The 21,658-nt window shown below is 47.6% G+C and overlaps 1 protein-coding gene across 2 annotated transcripts in view; it reads left to right on the top strand.

Moving 5' to 3' along the window:
- The window catches only part of IQSEC3 (IQ motif and Sec7 domain 3), a 170,443-nt gene that overhangs the window by 147,301 nt on the left and 1,484 nt on the right, over positions 1-21,658 (top strand). Inside the window, exons 3-11 of one of the 2 annotated variants that reach the window (XM_006891332.1) lie at positions 1,755-1,877; positions 2,412-2,578; positions 6,660-6,799; positions 10,517-10,642; positions 11,696-11,795; positions 11,989-12,150; positions 16,588-16,680; positions 18,775-18,824; positions 18,910-18,984. In XM_006891332.1, the coding sequence (XP_006891394.1) occupies positions 1,755-1,877; positions 2,412-2,578; positions 6,660-6,799; positions 10,517-10,642; positions 11,696-11,795; positions 11,989-12,150; positions 16,588-16,680; positions 18,775-18,824; positions 18,910-18,984 (1,036 nt within the window). Of the gene's footprint in view, positions 1-1,754; positions 1,878-2,411; positions 2,579-6,659; positions 6,800-10,516; positions 10,643-11,695; positions 11,796-11,988; positions 12,151-16,587; positions 16,681-18,774; positions 18,825-18,909; positions 18,985-21,658 lie in introns of those variants that run through there. The other variant, XM_006891331.1, reaches the window with a different exon arrangement.

Below are 21,658 nucleotides of genomic sequence, written 5' to 3'. Positions count from 1 at the left end.
TTGACGCTATCACTCTCTCTGGCTCCCTGGCCTTAGCCCTTGCTCTCTTTGCTGTGTGACCACACTGGTTCACCTTCACCAAATTTCCTTCCTTCTGTCCCCATTGGGCACATCCTGCTGGGTTACCAGCCCCAAGACAGTGCCCTAAACGGCTCAGTCATCCTTGATTCATACCATTGACAGACAATGAGGACGCACAGATGTAGGTCACACGATGCCTTGGAGCTTACGTTCCAGCTGAGCAAGGTGCAGGGTGGAGGTAACAAGGGCTGCCCAGATCCAGAGGCAGAAGGTGGAGTGGCCTCTCCCTCAGCCTGGAAGCTTTTAGTCCTCTGTCTCTCTCTACACATTGGTATCACTAGTTCTTGGACTTGGGCAAAATTCTTCCTGGTGACCACCTCCTAGCCCTGTTTTTTTTGGCTGTTGTTTTTCATTTGTCATGCCAGGCAGACAAGCCTCAAAGAGGCTGAGCTTGGAGGAGCTCCTGGCATGAAGATGGCCATGACCCTCCTGGAGTCTGCAGTGAGCTCTCCTTGTTCACCCTGAAAGGAGTGAAGTGGGATAGAGTCCTCTGAACACCAAGCCGCAGACCATCACCCCATGGAGTCTTCCCTTGCTTTCTCCTAAATACTGACCTCACAACCAGGACTGAGGAGTGATCTCTGAATCCTGTAGGGCAGCAGGCCTAACATGGAGACAGAGGGGCCATGAGGCAGGTGATGGCCTCTCACTCAGGAAACACTTTTTCCAAACCCCATCAGCGTACTGCACATTAAGCTAAATGCTGGGATCACAGCCATGCACATGATCCAGCTCTTGTCCTTCACATGGGTTGGAGGACGCAGATAGGGGATGGGTACCTACCCCTCAGTTTTGTAATACTTTGGCAGGTCAACGTAGCGGTCCTCCCTGGGGAACCGTGCTTGGAGCTGTCCACCCTCTAGTGGACAGTGTGGGCCTCACTATAAGGTGAGAGAAGATTGGAAGTCAGTGTGGATGTGAAAGGGGAGAAATCCCAGCTCTCAGCCCTCTTTGTTACACCATCCCTTCCTTCATGAAGCCAGATTTGTCATATACTCTCCTGAGGCCTCCGTGCTCCTCTAGCCTTCCCTGACAACAGAGGACTAGTTAGCGAGGGAGGCTGTTGGATGAATGGAGGACTTAGGATGTTTGGCACGTTTGTCACTGTATCTAAGGCTGAACTGGGATGGGGCATACAGGAGATATTCCCTAGAAACCCAAATGAGAAACTTCAGGTTAAACTAGGAAAGAATACAGGCTTCTTCCAAATCTTTGAGAGAATAGGAGCGTGAACTCGACTTTTTCCATTTTTAAACCTTTCTTTGACACAAGATATGTGTTCAGCCTCCTCCAGCTCTGTGACTTTAGGCAATCTGCTAGACTCTGTGGACCTCTGTTTTTTAACTGTGAAGTGGTGATGCTAGCTGTGAAATGGCGAGCTGTCTGCCTTTGCAGGGTTATTGTATTAGGTGAGACAAAGTGTACAAGTGTGTTTTCTTAGGGGACTAAAGTGAGAGCCCGAAAGGAGGAAGTGAGGCACAGGAGGCCGGAGTAAGATGGTTCTGCTCCTGTTCCCTCCTCTGGCTCCAGAGCTCAAGTATTGCCTCCACCACCAGCATGGGGGCATCCCCGCCTTTGGGAAGCCACACCTTTCTCTCCAGCCTTGGTGGGTTTGGGGAGATTTAGGGAGGTGACCTTTCTTCATGACCCCGTCTCTCTTCACCTGGCCTCAGCTGCGTGGTGGACGAGATGGACTTCTCCAACATGGAGCTGGATGAGGCCCTGCGGAAGTTCCAGGCCCACATCCGGGTGCAGGGGGAGGCCCAGAAGGTGGAGCGGCTCATCGAGGCCTTCAGGTAGGGCCCCTCCACCCAGCAAGCTCCACTCCCCTCACACACCCCGAACACATGTCTGCGGTGTGGCGATTGTTTGGGGGGTGAACAGAGCTGCTGTGAGCTTGAGGGATAGGGAATATAACAGAGGGTCACCTGAGGAATGGGGAGAATGAACCCCTCTTGGAGTAAGTGACAGGGGTGTGCTGGATAGAAAGGAAGGAAGAAAGAAAAGAGACAGAGACTTCTCAGCGCTGGCAGCTGCCTTAGACAGGCCTGCAAGTCTGTTTTATATCTCACCCATCCATGTCAACCAGCAAACCTGAATTGAGCATCTCCTCTGGGCGGGGCTGGTCCCTGGGGGACTTGGAGTGTGTGAAACCAGCCTGGTCCTGTTAGTGAAGGACAGCCTTGACCAGAGTAGGGGCCAAGCAATCGTGACCATATTTAGATTGTGGTAAGAGTCTTCCCAGGATAGGCCCCTCCCCATTGCTGGAGTGTGGAAGAGGGGCAGAAGGAGGGGATCTCAGCACCCTGATCTGTGTCTCCCCGTCACAGCCAGCGCTACTGCATGTGCAACCCTGAGGTAGTGCAGCAATTCCACAACCCTGACACCATCTTCATCCTCGCCTTTGCCATCATCCTCCTCAACACCGACATGTACAGCCCCAACATTAAGCCTGACCGGAAGATGATGCTGGAAGACTTCATCCGAAACCTGCGAGGTGAGTAGATGGGGTGGGACGGGCCTAGGAAAGGGGAAGCCGTGGTTCAGGCCACATTCTGTTCATGTTCATTCCTAAGGAGACAGCGAGCCTGAGCTCCGACTGTTGATGGTTATCTTATTGTTGTTATGTGCCGTTGAGTCGTCTGCAATGGTTACCTTAGTCAAGGAATATTGCGTGATTGTCTCCGAGTCTGGTCCTACGTAGCAGGCTGGGAAACCCACTTTTGTTCCAAGTATCCGAGGAGTTCCGACTGCTTTAATGCATCACTAGCTGTCGATAGAGCATCGAACCCAGGGCCTTGACACCATAATTAGTGCTTAGGTGGCACCAGCCCTTTCCACACCACTGCTTCTGAGGAAATATTCAGAAACAGGATTTAAATAAAACCCGAGTCTATTTAAGTGAGATTTGTAGATGACTTTATGTGCTCCACTAGCCACATCCTTTTTCTAACCAACATAGTACATTGAATGAACACTTTGATGGCACAGTGGTTAAGTGATCCGCTGCTAACCAAAAGGTTTGTGGTTCAGACCCACCACCGAGGAGGAGATATTTGGCAGTGCTACTGTAAGGAATACAGCACTGGAAGCTCTGGGAGAAGTTCTCCGCTGTTCTGTAGGGCTGTTATCAGCCAGAATAGACTGCATGGCTTTGGTTTGGTATAATGCACCCCCTGTGGGGGCGTGAAACATCATTTGTATTAGACTAATGTTTGTATTACCAAGACTAGGTAAACAATCCAAAGCAAGGTCTTAAAGTATATGACTACAATTTCTCTATTTACTTATCTCTCTGTGAGCCTGTCACTAACTTCTCCCCAAACTCCCCACCTTATGTACTCCTCTCAATACATTTAAATCTAGGAGGTATTCTGAGTTTCAGCTTCTTGGCACTGTCTCTCTTGGACACAGTAGTTCTGCTCCATTCTAGACAGGCTGCAAAGCCAACAGCCCAGCTGTCATTACGGGACCTCCCTTCACCCTCATTCTGGAATCTCCTTGACCTTGTTCCTGTATTGGTTTCCTGTTAGGTGAAATCCTTGGATTTCATTGTTGCCTCATTTTTTCAATTTAACTTCTAGAGAAAAGGTATATTGGCGGCAAAATGCTGGAGAATTTGCTTGTCTGGATATGACTTTTTCTATGTTCACCTTTGATTGGGAGTTCGTCTGGGAGTAGGATTCTACACCGGAAACATTCCAGTTGGCACTTTTAAGGCACGATTCCACTATTCTGGTGGTCAATGCTGCTCTGCCATTCTGTTTCCTGACATTATAGTTTCGGTTTATTTTCCTCTCTCTGAAACTTTTTTTTTGGTCTTCTGTTTGTCCTTTCAGTCTTGAAATTTAACAATGTTGTGTCTTGTGTTGGATGCTTGTCCTATTAAGTCTAAAAACAGGTCTTCCATGTTTGGGAAGTTTACTCAGTCTTTACCCTCAATTTTCTCTGCACTCTTCTTCTGGAACTCCTGGAGTTCAGATGTTAAATCTCTTTGTTTGATCCTCTAATTTTTATCTGCCATTTTTGGCTGCTCCGTAGGTTTTCTGGAAGATAGCCCTCAGCTTTATCTTTCAGGCATTCTTTTGTTGTTGTTGCTTTTCCTCTTACATACTGGTTTATTTACAAAGTTTGTATGCATTGTTTTTCACATCAGATCTTTTTCATTTCCTTCATTCCCCCCACCATCAAATTGTGTGACCCTATGAGTAATGCCCCCCACCCAGCAATCATTCTTCTAAGTTTTATATTTCTATTGACATGCTTTTTATTTTCAAGAGCTCTTTTGTTTTATTTCCTGAATGTTCCTCTTTTATAGCCTCTATCCTTATTTCATAAGTATAATATCATACCTCTCTGAAGATATTTGTGCTGTGTTTTTATTGGTGTGTTTGGTTCTGTTTCTTTCTCCTTGTTTACCTTTATTTTTTTCTGAGTTCCTTTTTCTGTTTTCCTCTGTATACCTTTTATGTCACAGACTTTTTATATGTAGTTGATGAGACTTGGTTTTCATTCATATTTAAAGGTGAGCCACTAAAAAAGCCCATCTCAAAATGTGTGTTGGGTAGGGGGTGCTGATTTTTGGCCGTTATGGCAGGTTGGTTTGGCTGAACTCCTAATTATTGAGGGACCCTAATGTTGGGTATTTTTTTCTTGTGCTTGTGGAGTATAAAACAAACAAACAAAAATACTCAATCTATTTTCAAAAAAATACAAGTCTGACTGACTGCCAGGGTTCTGTGATCTTTTTGGAAAATGGAATTGGGCATTCTCTCGGTGTTCATACATCAACCTCATCCTCCAAGAACTCCCACCCTTAGCTGGAACCCAAACCCAAAATACTTGTTTCACCTCCTCATGTCTAGATGCAAGATGTGGTGCTGCAATCCCGAAGGCTTTGAGCCCACCAGCTCCGTGGGAGAGGGATGGGCAATCTCTTCCTATGCTATTAATTGCCTCTGAAAACCCACCGGAGGGTCAGCTATGGGTCGGTTCCGACTCTATGGTACACAACAACAACAACTTCTATAGTGTGAAAGAGGGGATGTTGTTGTTGTTGTTAGGTACCATTGAGTTGACTTCATAGCAACCCCGTGAACAACAGTTTGAAACCTTGCCTTGCCTTACACCACGTTTGAGCCCATTGCTACAGTCACTGTGTCAATCCGTCTTGTTGAGGGTCTTCCTCTATTTCTCTGGCCTGCTACCTTTCCAAGCAGGTTGTCTTTTCCATGGACCAGCCCCTCCTACCAGCATGTCCAGCAAAGAGGACAGGGAAACTATTTTAGCTTCTTTTTTCTGTTTCCAGCCAACCTATGCCTCAGCTTTCCGGAGTTTTTGTTGACACAAATTCTAGAACTTGTGAGGGTTCGGTGGTGTGTTGGGTGACTTCTAACCTCTCTGTTGGCTTAATTTTCAGCTTTCTCTGGTTTTCTAATCCATCCATTCAACCATCTACTTTCTAAATCCTGTGATCTATTGCCTTCCCCTGTTCTCTTTGTCTTCGCAGGTTTGCGCTGTTAAGAAAAGATTCCTTTTTCCTAGAGCATTCCATGAGAGCAGAGGTGTTCAAGTTGCCAGCTTTAATTGGAAGCTCCTGTGTGCTCAGTTTTATCCCTGCTTTTTCTTGCCCTCAGCTGGATTTCTTGCAGGCTCCCAAGGGCAGTGGCTGGCTCATTTGTCCAGCCTTAAGGAACAAGATCAAATAAGGAAGGAGCAGGGAGTTACTCATCTGCAGCATAATGTCCTGTCAATAGTTGGGGAAACCTCTTTTAAGGCACTTGCCAAAGCTGTTTGAGCAGCCTTTTATTATGGGCAGCTCCTTCTCCCCTCATTTATCCCTTTATTCTCTGGTTACTGTATTTCTTCTTCTAATGTTGAACACACCTCATAGCAAAGCTATCCTCAGTTTACATCTTGTTTTGAGAAGCACACACTTATTAAAGTAAAACAAGATTTTTTTTTAATTTTTTAAATCACTTCTGTTCCTACCTCTTAAAGAAACTCTTGTCATGTTGGTATATTTTCCTGCCGGTGTTTCTGTTGGTGGTGGTGCCAGCACTTGGTCATTCCTTTGGAGTAAGAGACAGGATAGAGTCTCACTTACCTGCATTACCACACAGGCCTGCCCGCTCCTCGTCACCTAATGTCCAACTCCACACACACGCAGTTAGAGGAGAATCTTATCGTTCAACAAGTAGCCACTGAACATCATGCTCCAGATAGAGTTGAGGTGATGATTTAGGAAGGGAAAAATCCAAGGAGGATGGTTTTGAACACCCAGAAGACATCCCAGGGAGATAGCACTAAGCAAGCACATGAAGTCTGGGAAGAGAAAAGCATCCCAGGAAGGGAGATAGGCTCTGTGTATGGAATAGCAGGAGGTGAGGCTGGGCATGGAGGGTGTTGGGAGCATATTAGAATTTTATGGTCGTTGTTCTTCATTTAGTGGGTGTGGGCAGCAGCCTTTGACGAATGGAGATGTGGCAAAGTCAAGGCCATCCTACAGGAGCATCAGTCTGATCTGGAGGTTTCTTTTCTCTGCCTCCCATCCCTAAACCTCTCCTCCATGTCGGTAGGTGTGGATGATGGCGTTGACATCCCCCGGGAGCTGGTGGTGGGCATCTATGAGAGGATCCAGCAGAAGGAGCTCAAGTCCAATGAGGACCATGTCACGTATGTCACTAAGGTGGAGAAGTCCATCGTGGGCATGAAGACAGTAAGTGTCCCCTGCGGAGCGTGCTCACCATGCTGGAGGTCTTCTTCCTTCCTCTTCTGTGGCCACCAAGCGATCCCATCTTCCCGGAATTTCCTCTCGTTCTCCTTCTTCCCTTTTAGAAGCACTTTCTTTTTATGTATTCTCTCAAAATAGTGGTTATTGGATGCTTACTATGCACCATGCTCTGCATTCTTTCCCCACCTTTTTGACTACTTGCCTCATTGCCTCCTACTATCAGTTACTGCAGCAGGAGAGATGCTGTGAGATGTCAAAAAAGACTTCTTATACCATCTCACCCCAGTAGCAGCGGCAAAGGTTAACAGGACAGCATTAAATGTTGGAGAGGACGTGGAGAGATAGGAACTCTTACACACTGTTGGTGGGATTGTAAAATGGTCCAACCACTCTGGAAGGCAGTTTGGTGTTTCCTCAGAAAGCTGGACATAGAAATCCCATGTGACCCAGCTATTCCACTGCTTCGAATATACCCCGAGAAAAATGAGAACTGAAGCACAAATGGAAATTTATACACAATGTTCATAGCAGCATTATTCACCATCTCAAAAACATGGAAGCAGTCCAGATGTCCAACCACAATCAAATAGATTGAGAAAATATGGTACATTCACACAATAGAATACTATGTAGCACACAGGAGCAAGCAATGATTTTGTAAATCACTACCTAACTTGAGAGGGACTGGAAAGCATTATGCTAAGTGAACTAATCCAGTTCCATAAGGACAAATACTGTATAAGACCATTATTGTAGAAGGATAACTAGTAAAACATTTATGAGGTTCCAAGGTGGGGAGGGGGGAGCAGAGGTGTGAGGATTGGAGGGTGATAATCACAGGGTCGCACAATTTGATGGTAGAGGGCAGGGTGGGTAAAGGAAATGGGGAAAGATCTGATGTGAAAATAAATGTATATGAACTTTGTAAGTAAACCAGTATAAAATAAAATTTTCTTTAAAAAAAAATAAAAGACTTCTCAGTGATTCAGGGTTGAATCAGATGGTTAGCCATGAGAGAGATCTTTTCTAATCATGAGATTGACAGTAGAGGCATTCTTGGAAGAGCCTCATCAAGGAAAAGGTTAAAGTAGAGATTCTAGACTCTGAAGTCTAAACCCATTGGGATGCCCAGTCTGTCATATTACAGTCAATATATTTCAAAGCTGTTCAATGATGTTTAAAGTGAGCATTATCTATAGATTACCACACTATAAGTGGCAAGGGCTCTTTATGTCTGAAGTACATAGGATGTTACAGGTTCTGGAGTCTGAGTGGTGCACATGAGTTTATGTTCTTGCCTGCTGACGGAAAGGTTGGAAGTTTGAGGTCACTGAGAGGTGATTAATAAGAAAGGCCTGGTTATCTCCTTCTAGGAAATCAGCCATTGAAAGCCCCATGGAATGCAATTCTAATTTTGAAATAAGATTTTACAATTTACGTGAATTAGGGCTGACTTGATGGCAGCTAGGTTCTCTCCAATTCTGGAGATGGATATTCTAGTATCCAGATCCCTCTCCTTGAGAGGCTGGCTTTGCACTGGCCTTAATCTACCCTGTTCATGCAGGGTTAGCCTTTTTTTCCTTCAGAGTCTTTATCTTCTCAGATTGGGCACAGATTGCCTTGTTTTTACACACTGGAGTTTATTCAGATATCATTGTGCATTGGCCTCCTTGGATTCTTGTAACACAATACTGTGTGGCTTTAAACACTAGAAATGCATTGTCTCACAATTCTGGAGGCTGGAGATCCAAATTCGGGATTCAGGAGGGCCAGGCACTTTCTGAGCAATCAGGAAATAGACACGTTGCACTGGGAAAAATCTGTAGTTAGGGATCTCACCAAATTATTGAGGAGCAATGATGTCAGTTTGAGGACTAAAGTGCATCTGATTCAGATCATAGTCTTTCTGACTACTTGCTATTCATCTGAGAGCTAGACAATGAATATGGATAATAGGGGGGAAATTGATGCCTTTGAGCTGTTGTGTTGGAGAAGAGCACTGAACATCCCATGAACGGCCAAGAGAATGAACAGATACATCTTGAAGAGGGTGCAGCCAAAGTGTTCTTTGGAAGCAAGAATGATGAGGCTTTACCTCACATACTTTGGACATGTTGCTAGGAGATGCCATTCCTTGGAGAAGGACATGATGCTTGGAAGGTTGGAGGGTTGGTGAAGGAGAGGAAGACCCTCAACCAGGTGAATTGACACAGTGATTGCTGCAATGGGCTCTTGTGTGTCAGAAAGTGTGAGACTCGCACAGGACAGAACAGGGTTCAGATCTTTTGTTCATAAGGTTGCTGTGAGTCATACTCAACTTGATGGCACTTAACAACAACAGCAATGCACTCTCTGAAGCCCGCAGAAGATTCTTGCTGTCTCTCTTCACTTCTGGTAGCCCTGTGGGTTCCTTGGCTTGAGCTGCAGTACAATTTCAATCTCTTGTATCTGTTTTCACTTTGCTTCTGTCTGTCTCTCTTCTTTTAAAAAATTTTTTTTATTCTTTTTTTTTTTTAGAGATCCTTTTTATTTTTTCCTTGTTGTGTGCCATTGAATTGGACCCGACTGGCACAGGAGATTGCCCCTCCTTCTCCAGCAGAGCATCTGGTGGATTCAAGCACATGCTTTCAGGATTGCAACACAGCTTCTTGCCACTAAGCCACCAAATCTTGCTTGTCTCTCCTCTTTTATAAAGATACCACTGGGATTAGATGGTGAATCTCTCTACAATAGCTAGCATGACTTCATCATCATCTTAGACCCTATTTCCAAACAAAGTCATGTTCACAGGTACCAGGGCTTAGGACTCCAATTCTTGTACACTTGCCTTCGATGTGCAGTACAGGAAGAAGCAGAGGCGTCACACCTCCAGGTGCTAGAGGGTAGAAAGTTGGCCACGCCTGGATTTGAATAATCTGGAAGCTTTTTTTCATTTCCTTTTTCTGTCCTCATTTACTCCAGTGAGATGAATCCCTTCTTCTCCAGCTTCCCAAGAAATGTGATTAAAGATGTAGAGCCCAAAAGAGGAGGAAGACGTTTGGGGTCACCCTCAGGCCCCCTCTTCTCTGCGAGCCTTTGTTTGCCATTCTGGAAAGTAGATGAAGTGGTAGTATGGATAGAATTGTGCCCCACCAAAACACATGTTATCTTGGCTGGATCATGATTGCCAGAGGTCTGGCAGTTATGTGATGGTGTAACCATCTCCAATGATGTGATCAGCCAATCAGTTGTGAGAAGATTAGGGGGACATGCAATGTTCTTTCTCAGATCACGATACAGAGTTTCCCTGGGTTTGCATCACATTTTATCCTATAAGAGCTAAAAGATGAGGAAAGTGAGCAGAGAAGGAGATACCTCAGTACACCAAGACAGAAGAGCTGGGACTAGAGCACATCCTTTGGATCTGGGCTGTTTGTGCCAAGAATTGCCTAGACTAGACCCAGGGGGAAGACTGATGTCAAGATCCACAGAGATCCCCAGGGACACCAGGCCCACAGATGTTGAGAGGCGATAAGGCCCCTCCTCTAAAGCCTACCCAGAAAGACTTCCCCTAGAACCAGCAACTGTGAAAAGGATAAAGTTCTTGGTTGTTAAAGCCACCCCCTTGTGGTGTTTGTGTGCCAACAGCTCTAGGTAGCTAAGACATCTGGTGGGCCCGCGTGCCCTGGGCCCCCCTTGCTGAGCACTGTGTCTCCATTCCAGGTGTTGTCAGTGCCCCACCGCCGCCTGGTCTGCTGCAGCCGGCTCTTTGAGGTGACGGATGTGAACAAGCTACAGAAGCAGGCGGCACACCAGAGGGAGGTGTTCCTCTTCAACGACCTGCTGGTGGTGAGCAGCCAGGCCCAGGACAGGGAAGGGTCCCCTTTCAGAACCAGTGCCACCTTGATCACCGTTTCCTTCCAACAAGACATTGTTGTGTAGTGATCAGTGTAAAGTTCTCATGGTGCTGTCACATCATGAGCTAGAAAGTAGCTCGAGTAGATAGGATTATGCCTATTTTATAGGCTTAGAAACTGAGGCACAGAGAGGTAACACTATCTGTTCATGAGGGAAATGAACTCGACAGCCGACTCTTGGTCTGTCCCACTTGACTGGAAGCCTGGAGCAGGGAGGGTGTGGTCACGTGCTTTCGTCTCCCATGGGGGAGGTTTTGGGAAAGACTGCATGGTGGACGTGTGCATAACCTGTGTCGGGGAGACACAGACGTGCATGTGCTTGTGTGCTCACACATCTGAGGGGTGCGCACCCTTCACTTGTCAATAAATATCCATTCAACATTCAAGTTCAGACCTGAGTAATGGGAACAACTCAGTCACATAAAAAGATTTGGAGAGGTAAAAGAATTAACGTGGAAATAAGTATTTGATGAGATAGTGCAATGAATTACATTAATCAAGAGTAATTAATGTTATAAAATAAAATATGTCTGGATTATTGAACTTGAATGAAAGACAATATCTTTGTAAACTTGCACTCAAATAGAAATTAAGTCATTTAAAAAAAAAAGCTTTGGGGAGAGAATTGTGAAAATGGAAACAGCACGTGCAAAGAGCCTATGGTGGAACTGAGCTCACCGTATTCAAGCTGCAGCGAGAAGGGCAGTGTGGTTCCAGCATGAAACCAGAATAAGGCGGGAACCAGACCAGGTGATGCCTATAGGCCCGAGCAGATAATTTGGATTTAGTTTCCAGTAAGCACAGTGGGAATAGCTGGAGGGGTTTGTGGAAGAAGCATCATTTCAGTATGGGTGCATGTGCATAGCTTTATGTGTTTGTTTACTCACGAGATTATGCCTGGCATCCCTGGGTGCTAATGTCTCCCCACATGTGCACATGTAAGTTTGTACCTGTCAGTCAACATCTAGCATCCTCTCTTGAACAGATTCTTAAACTCTGCCCGAAGAAGAAGAGCTCTTCCACGTACACTTTCTGCAAGTCAGTCGGCCTGCTGGGCATGCAGTTCCACCTCTTTGAGAATGAATGTAAGTCTGGAATGGGAAGGAGATGGTCAGATAGTAGGAGGTGATTAGGGGGAAGGTGAGGAAAAGTGCTGTGGCTGTAGTGGGTGGGGGGTAGAGGGAGGTCAGGGTGCCAAAGGCCCAGGCTGTGCCCCACCTCTACTGGGCTCCAGCTTGCAGTGCCAGCTTCTCACCAGATCTGGGATATGGTTTCCAGATTACTCCCATGGCATCACGCTGGTGACCCCGCTCTCGGGCTCTGAGAAGAAGCAGGTGCTGCATTTCTGTGCCCTGGGCTCGGATGAGATGCAGAAGTTTGTGGAGGACCTGAAGGAGTCCATTGCTGAGGTGACCGAGCTGGAGCAGATCCGGATAGAGTGTAAGGATACATTGCATGCCAAGTCAGTTGGCGGGGGTGAGCGGACACCAGTCAGCAAGGGACATGCCCTGCTTGTAGACACACCCCCAGCTAGAGTGAGGGTGATGTGACCCGCAGCCCTCTTTCCTCCCCTGGCTCCAGCTCTCCTGGCCCCACTGCCTTGTCACAGGTGGCAGCAGGGCCTGCTGCATGTGCACTGTTCCTCATGTCCCTCAGCTGAAGCCAGCTGTACTAGAGTGAGCAGGCCTTGTTGGACCCAGGGGGCTGCGCTTGAGCCCCTTAGGACAGAGAATTCTGCTGTTTGACCCAGATGTGCAAGTGAGCTGACCAAGGCAGGAATGTGAGCAAAGTGGTCCCCACCAAAGAGTTCAGGCTCTTTCCTCCCCACCAAAAGGTCTTTTATAGTCTTTCACCCTATAACTTCCCAGGATGCGATCAACCTTTGTTTATCACATATGGCTGTCTTATTTCTGTAATTTTTTAATCTAGGATATCACCCTCCTATTACTTTTTCATTGCATTGATTTTTGGTTGGTTGCTTTTGTTTTGTTTTACAAACCCAGGTTTAGTTTTCTTTTAGACTACTCTTATTTTTTTTTTCCTATGTGTGAATATTCCTCTAGGACATAGTGTCTTTGTTCTTGATGGTTCTGATTCAAGCATTTTTTTAAAAAATATGTGGTTATTTCGGGTCTTTCAGTGGTCCAGACAGTTAACGCACTCGGTTGCTAACGGAAAGGTTGGAGGTTCACGTCCACCCAGAGACACATCAAAAGGAAGGCCTGACTATCTGTTTTTGAGAAGTCAGCCAGTGAACACCCTGCGGAGCATAGTTTTGCTCTCACCACACCTGGGGTCGCCACGAGTGGAGGCTGAGTGTTCAGTGACTAGTGTTTTCCACCCATCTGAGTGGTTTGAAGTTGCTTTTTGATAAAAGAAAATATGCAGCAATGGCCTATCATGCGAGTCCATGTATAAGCCATTACCTTTGAAGCATTGCAGGGGCTTCAGATAACTTTTAAGGGAAAATCAAATCACAAAGGATTCAGAAACTGAACAGAAAATAAAAATAGACTCCAAGTTCTACCTTATATGACCACTTAGTTGAAATACATTGCTAAGTTAATATAAATTATATAAATGTAATAAATAAAATAAATAATAATAAATACTAAGTAAAATATAATAAATTAATATAAAGAATGAAACTCAAACCCACAATTATCAAGTTGGTTCTGACTGAAAGTGACTCTCTATCCAGCTTTTGAGGCTATAAGTCTTTATGAGAGGAGATGGCCCATCATTTTCTGCAGAGTGGTTGGTGGGTTCAAACCATGAACCTTGCAATTAGTCCAGTAAGTTGCACACTGACCCACCAGGGCTCTTTAGAAATCTGCTAGGCAGTAAGGAAGGCAGGAGAACTTTGGGGGCAGGGACCAATATGACAATGCTTTTCAAATAGTGTCTGTCGAGCTCTGCCTACGTGTAGGGTATTGTCATTTTGTGTCATCCAGGCCATTCCAGCTCACCATAAGCAAATAGGTCAGAGTGGGGCTTCCATCGGGTTTCCATAGGCTTCCCTAGGCGTAATCTTTAAGGTAGCGCCTTGCCAGGCCTTTGATTCTAAGGTGAATTTGAACCCTTGACTCTTCAGGTAGCCACCAAATGTTTAACCACTACACCCGTAGGACTCCTTGTGTGTGGAGTGATTTATTTATAATCTGTTTGTTCTCACAGTGAGGACTCTGGGTGATTGGCTGGTAGTTTCAACCCACTTATTGGAGGGCATCAGAGGACAGGCCTGGCAATATGCTTCTAAGCGGTCACAGCCTGGAAACCCGTATGGGAGCAGTTCTGTTCTGCACACACGGGGCTACAAAGAGTCAGAATTAACTTGACCGCAACCAACAGTGGTCGTCACTGTGACCCTGCCAGGGAGGTGCACTGTCCTCGTGTTACAGAAGCGACTCAGAGACGCTCAGAACACACCCAGATCATATACAACAGAAGGGGAAGAGCTGAAGGTCACACTTGAGTCCTATTCTGCGTCTTACATGTTTCATGAGAATAAAAAAAGAGGTTCGATTTGTAATTTCCTAATAATCTAAATCAGGGTGAAACAAAAAAACACACCAAACCAGCGCAGGGAACGGGCGTAGGTAGGGGTGGGACGTGTAAACTCCCTTTTCTCAGTCTGTGGCACACTTAGTTCAGCAGAGTATCAAACGGACTCTTTAAGAGCTAGCCTGGGCATCCAGAGAGTCTGTCGTTCTGAAACTGTCTCAAGGACGCACCCTGAAATGGCATCTTTTGTTTTCAAAGTGCCACAGATGGCTCCGCACAGCCCTGGGGAACCATCGGCACTGACTGGCACTAGCAAAGCTGGAGGAAGCTCTTTCCATGTCGCCCCTGAGAGCCCCACATCATGTCTCTCCCAAATACAAAGGAGTGGGTATTGTCAGAACCTGTTATGTCAAAGGGTGAATATCCACTTTTGTCTAGAGGGCAAGTGAGCAGGGAGGGAGGCTTACCTTTTGCTCTTCTTGTTCAGACAGAGAAAGAGGGTAGAAGTCACTGAAGGCAGATGAAGGCTAAGGCACTGGGAAGAAAGGAAGTCAGGAGGAAAAAATAAAAGCAGGAACAATCATGTGCACTCATTACTTGCCTGGCCACTGGCTGATTGCTGACTTGACTGTATTATTTACTTCTAAAGTGAGGAGTCCTAGAGGCATAACGGTTAAGTGCTCCCTGCTAAGCAAAGGGGTTAGTAGCTGGAACCCACAAGCCATTGAGGGAGAGAGACGTGGCTTCCTGATACCACAAAGACTAACCCAACCCCGCTGCATTGGTTTTGAGGCCAACTCACCTTGAGCCTATAGGAGAACTGCTCCACAGGGATTCCTAGGCTGTCACGTTTAAGGAAGCCAACTCCACCTTTCTCTTCCTGGTGGAGTTGAACTGCCCTCTTAAAGTTACCAACCAAGCATTCTAACCACTACACCAGGACTCCTTCCATAAAGATTACAGCCATGGAAACCTATGGGGCAATTCTCTGTCCTAGGACACCCTAGGAGCTGTCCTAGAAGGGGTCCTATGAATTGGAATTGACTCGGCAGTAACAAGTCTGGTTCGCTCTTTTGTTGATGTAGGTTAGGATTGTTGTTGTGTGCCAGGTTATAGATCTGTAAGAATCATCTGGAGATCTCGTTACTATGATGATTTGGATTTAGTCCCTCTGGAAGTAGATATGCAGATTATCAGCAGCGGTATCACACTGGGCTGAACTTGTGGTTCAAAGCAGCACTTTGAACTGTTGACCATTTGGTTAGCAATTAGGTGCTTAAACCGTTGTGTCATCAGGTCTCCTCTACATTATTCCAATAAGCCTTGTTATCTTCATTTTACAGATGAGGAATCTGAAGCTCAGAGCTTAAGGAAGTTGGTGAAACTCACACAATGACAAAAGTTGCACCTAGGTTACTTGTAATCACTATACTAATTTCTCCGAAGACAAGACAGCTCCTCTGGGGGAAAGGAACAACTCTCGGCTCAGGAAAAATATTTAGTATTGATTGATGGTGTGATTCAGGCGATCAGTGCAGATGGTTCTGGCTTGGGGGTTTGTAGTTCAGTGTTCCTGGATTATAGACAACCAGAGAGACAGAAAATGGGACCCAGGAGAGTCGCTTTAATAAAAGGAACTTGAATTATGTCTCCTGGAAAAGAGAAGCTGGAGGAGTGATTTAATAATGACTGTCAGGTCTCCAAGGATGGTAACTGGCAGATCTCTAACACCACTGAGGGAAGAGCAAGAAGAAACAGGCTTAGAGTCCAGTGAGAGGAATTAAAGTGGAGCAGCAGAACAGATGTCCTGGCGTGCAGGCAGGTGGGGTTTCCTCCTTGGGATGGCTTGGCAATCCTGACAGCAGCTCAAGCCTGCTGGCTATAGGGACGAGGAGGAGATGGGACACAGTCACTAGGCCACAATCCCAAGTGCTTCCTGCACTTTGTAATAAAAACCAGACCCTGTTCTAAGTGCTTTGAATGCATTTATCACATACTCTTTTTATAGCACTTTGAATGGGGGGGCCTGCTGTCTGTCAAGTGAGGCGCTGAGAAGTTAAAGAACTTGCGCAAAGCTACAAAATGAACAAGTGTCAGACCAGGCAGGCTGCTCCCTCTTCACTGCCTTTACTGTCTCTCTATTGTGATGTTCAATTAGTTGTTATCATCCCTACATACAGATGAAGAATCTGAGGCTCTGAGATAAACTTGTCGTTCAGCTCTCTGGCCAAGTTCAGAGCTAATTTGATGGCAGAGAGGAGTGTGTCCTTCCTTTTCTTTCTCTTCCTTCTCTCCATCATTGTCCCTTTTCTTGGCTCTGCATGGTCTAAGATATGATTTTTCCCTTTGTTCATGGGCCTCTCCATCCCCTAGGGGAGCTGGAGAAACAGCAGGGAGCAAAGACCCTCTCCTTCAAGCCCGGGGGAGCCCAGGTAGACCCACAGTCCAAGCAAGGATCACCTACAGGTAAGTGGCAGCCCTGCCCAGGAGCTCCTGGGTCCCCAGGCCACAGATGGCCTGGGCACTGTACCCACAGAGCCTCCTCACACCCTTGCACTTGGCTTCTAGGAAATTTGCATGGGTGCTTGTCTCCACGGCACTTTGTTTCTGTGGAGGAACTCTAGGCTTATTTTTCATAAGGCTGTAGCAATGGGGCCATAGCAGTGAAAGTCAGGGGGAAGGTGAGGAAGAAATGCATCTACTGCACAAGGCCCTGTGGGTTCAGAACCCAGAGCCAGGAAGAGGAGCCAGGTTTTCAGCTCTTGCTCTTCACCTTGAAAGGTCATTTCACTAAGAAGCCCTAGACATGCCTTTCTCTCCGGCCCAGAGTCAGTGTACCCGAAATTCCAGATGAGCTCTCCAACCCAATTTATTAAATGATTCCTTCAAATCAAAAGTTTCATCCCAGACAATTCAAACGAGTTGTAGACTTGGCTTCTCCTTTGCCCACATTTTCTAGACCTGTTTCCTTCCTCCCGCTGGCCGCTCCTGCTTTTCTCTTCCTGCCCCTGACCACAGCCCCAGCCTGCTGCAGTCATGGGAAGAGTTACCCACCTCTTGCCACCAGCCCTGAACAAAAGAGAATTAGAGGGAGAAATGGATAAAAATCATATTCCAACAAAACCCCAGCAACCCCCCCCAAACTGGTTGTTAATTCATTCTGTCATTTATTGTTACATTCAGCAATTACTGAAAATCTGCTGTGTGCACTGGTAAGTCAGCATAGCAAGACAGCAACTTGAGCAGAGGAATTCCAGAGAGTTTCATCCTGGAAACGTCAGCAGCTGGCCATGCAGCCAGACTTGACACAGGAGATATCTAGGGGAGTGGTCACTTCAGTTAGGAAGGGCGATTCATTTTCCAAGAAATATTTGGGCTCTTTTTTGCTATGTGGAGATTTGCCTTCTGTACATAAGTTTAGGCTGCAATCAAGCCTCTTTGTTCTTTCCAGTAGCCCCTCTATTTCTGTAAGGTCGTAGTGCATGGATCACTGCCTGTTGAAACAGCTGTGATTTCTTCCCTCACACCATCCCACAGCTCCCACCATCCCACAGCCCACACCCTATCCTGCCTCCTTTAGAAGCTATAACCCCTCAGGACAAGATGCACATCCCCAGGGACTTTTCTAAGAGAAGCCTCCACAGTAGGATATTCTCATGACCTCAGACAACAGCGCAGCTCCCCCTGGTACGAAGGGATGAGTGAGGGGTATCTAGCCCCTTTGTCGATAGGTGTGCTTGAGAGCTCAGCAGCTCCTGCTGAAGGGCCTTGAGATGCCTGCTGGTTCTGAGGGTAGGAGCCAAGGGTAAGTGAGACAAAAAAGGTCCACACAGCCCCTGGTGCTGTGAGTGCTGAGCTCTTGAGAACCACCCTCATCATGGCAGGGCCATTCCCAGGCTCTCACTGGGCCAGGAAGTGTGGTGAGCTCATTTACCGACCTCAGCTGATTTAAGGTTCCCCCACTTTAGGAAGAGTCCCTGCGTGTTTCCAGTGCTAGCACACTGTGTTGTTGAGGGGAAAATGGGTGCTTCACGTCGACTTAGATGTACCTCAAGAGAAAGGCTTGGCATTCTTCTGAAAAACCAGGCCTTTCAGACATAGGGAGCACAGTTCTACTCTGACACACATGAGGTCATAATGAGTTGCAGTTGGTTTATTCAACCAGGTTTCAGGGAGAGGGGCAAGGATGGAATATGGTAACTGTGCAGAACCCCAGCGCTCTGAAAACAAAGAGTCAGAGCCCACTCCGTAAGCCAGCTCTCCAAGGCTGTAGCTGGAAGCCTAGGACTAGAAGTAAATTAGGCTTCACGAGGTCAGTATCAGAGATTTAGTCTCAGAGGCATCTTGCTCAAAGTTAAAGTGGCAGGAGTGGAATTAGAAGGCTGGGCTTTTGATTTCCATACACTGCCCAGGCTGCACTGAGGTTGAGAAGGGTGGTGTGCACAGGAGGTCTTCCTGCCCACACACCATTAATTGCAGGGATGGTGAGGGAGAGAGGGTAGGGGACGGATTTGTGTCCAGGCTGATGGAGATTGAGCCCTGTGCCCTTTGCATTCAAAGCCAAAAGGGACGTGGCGCTGGGGGAGAAGCCCGCAGAGAGCACGGTGGAGGTAAGTGGAGGCCTGGTCGCCGAGGTGAGTGATTCTGTGCCCCGCTTGTCCTTCTTCTCACCGTCTCTGTTGTTTCTCTTCTCAGGTATTAATCAATGCCTCCCCAGCCCGACTCACCATTTTACCAATTTCAAGAGATACAATTAAAAGTTACTGCTAGCATGGGTAATGCCACTGTTCCAGCGCCTAATTAAGCTGCCAGCTCTATCTCTCCCTGACCCATCCTACCCCAGCTGGTTGCCCTTCAAGGCCGAACTCCTAGCCTAATGCCATGGACATGAAGCCCACAGCACCCTCTGTGGCCACCTCCCCACGCTCCCCCAAGGCCACTTCCCCAGCAGAGTGCTTCTCCCTCACTGATACCCTAATAATAACTCACTATTACCTGAGAGCCCGCTAGTCCCCACCCCAAATCGTCCCACCCTCCCTAGGAGGGGCCCACAATCCTTCCCAAGAATCACCCCTAAAATCTCAAGAGATCATTTCTGGAGCAGACCTGCCTTCCTGGACCCCTCTTGGGGGAAGCTGGAGAGTCAAGAATAGGCCAGCTGGAAGGGTGGAACTGTCCCCAGAGCAGCTGGTTTATCTGGAACACTGGCTGTGGGCTTGGGGCTACACACAGAGAAAGGGGGCCGGGTGAAATGAGTTGGTTTGGGATTGTGTTAGACAGTTTTCCTAGAGAAAAGTCACTGGGTATTGCAGACAGCGAAGCACAGAGTTACTAACCAAAAGGGTGGCAGTTTGAATCCAGCCAAGCACCTCAGTAAAAAGGCCTGGCAGTCTGCTTCCTGCAGATTCACCACCACTGAACACCTGTGGAGCAGTTCTACTCTGAGACACAGGTGGGTACCGTCAGCCGGGTCGAGTCAGTGGCCATAGTAGCATCCTTGGCTGTTCTGTTGCCCGGAAGGGAGACTGGGAAGGGAGTGGTGGAGAGCAGCAACACATGGCCTCTGCCAAACTCCTGTCACCTGGGAGCATGCAGTTGCCCTACAAGACTGGTAGGGTCTGGCCCTCCTTCATTGGTCCCTTAGGTACCCCTCTTCCCCTGCCAGGCCTGCAAGGACCACTGGTTGTGTGTGCACATCTGCGTGTGTGTGTGTGTGTATGCACAGGCGCGTGCGCGCACACACACACACACACACACACACACACACACACACACACAAGCTGAGTACACTTAAATGTCTGAGGAAGGAGCCCCACCAGCCTAACTAAATTCTGTAAGCCCCAGAATCTTCCAGGGGAGTTTAGTTTCTACCATCCACCCCCACGGCCCCCATCCCCCACACACCTGTATCTGGAGGAGGCACCTTTACACTGGAGGAGCTTCCTGCCCCAGCAGCTGACAAGCCCCCAGGGTGGGTATTCCATCCTCTGACCCTCCCCTCCCCATCTTTCTGCAGCTGCCCATTCTCTAGCCTTGCAGATACGCACACTAAGTGACCAGGCTTCCATTTGTTCTACCGGCCTTGCCCACACCATAGTCTGACCTGCCCAGAGAGGACAAACACTCGGACGCCCATGCTTCCCACCTACCCTGCCCCAAAAGGGCATGTGGCTATCTGCAAGGCTGCCACCCCCTTGGCTAGCTCCAGGGCCCTGCCAGCCTCTGCTCCCACACAGAGGGCAGCCTCGCAGCCCCGTGGCCTCTCAGCTGACCCCGAGCTCTCTCTGTCTGCCCTGCCCTCTCTCATTGCCTGGCCGAGCCCTCTGGCAGGCGCTTCTCCATCGTCTCTGAGCTGTTCTAACCTGCTGCTCGTGTTCCACCTGACTGCCTTTCTTTGTCCCTTCTTCCTTTTCTTCCATCCTTCCTTCTTTCATCCGCAGGGAGCTGAGAAGGGGGTCAGAATGTGAGGAGGGGGTTTGCTGTCACGTCCTGCTTTTTGCTTATGAACCATTAAAAAACAAAGGAGTCAGGCTGGAGATGGGAGGGGAGAGGAGGGAGAGGCGGACAGTAGAGAGGGGTGAGGAAGCAGGAGGTGGAGAGGTGCAGGGTTGGGCTAGGGTGGGGTGGGGCTCCTCAGGAAGCATTCCAGTGCGCTGGTCTGGGCAGCCAGACATCTGCCTGGGAAAGGGCAGCTGTAAAGTTTAGAAAGGACAAGCACAAGAGATGCAGCAGGTAGGGCCAGGTCTCCCCTCCAGCCGCAGTGGTCGCTAAGGCTTCCTGTGTGAATTAAGACCACCACAAACTTCCTGAGGAAGGTGGGCTACAGACCTACTCTTGGCTGACACGGGACTTCAGGGAGACTGTGGAGCTCTCGGGCCCCTAGAGTAGAAAATAAAGACTGGCAAGGTGCTGAGCTTGACAATCAGGGGACTTGTGACTGTTGAGACAGGATAAAGAACTGAGAGTGCCTTGAAACAGGAAATCGCACTGTTGCCCAGTAAGCAGGATTAAAATCTACTGGTTTACAGTCCCAAGATCGCTTTAGGCTTGGCTGTCCTGATCTGGGCAAAAGGATAAAGTCTCTACTCCTGCAGCCTCAAGTCCCCTTTCTGTGTCTGAACCACCAGCCCTGGGAGACGGTGCCCGAGAACAGATGGTGGCCCAGTAGCTAGCCCCATGAGAAAAATGCTTGAGGGGTGTCTGGTTGTTGGTGTAGTAGGTCACACTGACGAGGGAGCTTGGGAGGTGGGACAGGATAAGGGCTGAAATCCCTCTCCTTCCAGAATCCTCTAGCTTCTCCTCAGCCCATTACACTTGCCTCCTGCTGCTAACTAGATGAAGCCAGGCACATTCACAGTGAATTGAGCCCCACCCCCAGCTGGTAAGAGTCCTTTCAGGGTACTCTTCCTGCTATGGAACAAATTTAGTCAGGACCCCCCCCCCC

The sequence above is a fragment of the Elephantulus edwardii genome, unplaced genomic scaffold (genome assembly GCF_000299155.1).
Source record: "Elephantulus edwardii isolate Elephantulus edwardi_28Jun2011 unplaced genomic scaffold, EleEdw1.0 scaffold00096, whole genome shotgun sequence".
Classification (NCBI taxonomy): Eukaryota; Metazoa; Chordata; class Mammalia; order Macroscelidea; family Macroscelididae; genus Elephantulus; species Elephantulus edwardii.
Note: the sequence above shows the minus strand (reverse complement) of the source record. Positions and strands in the feature narration are given on the sequence as shown.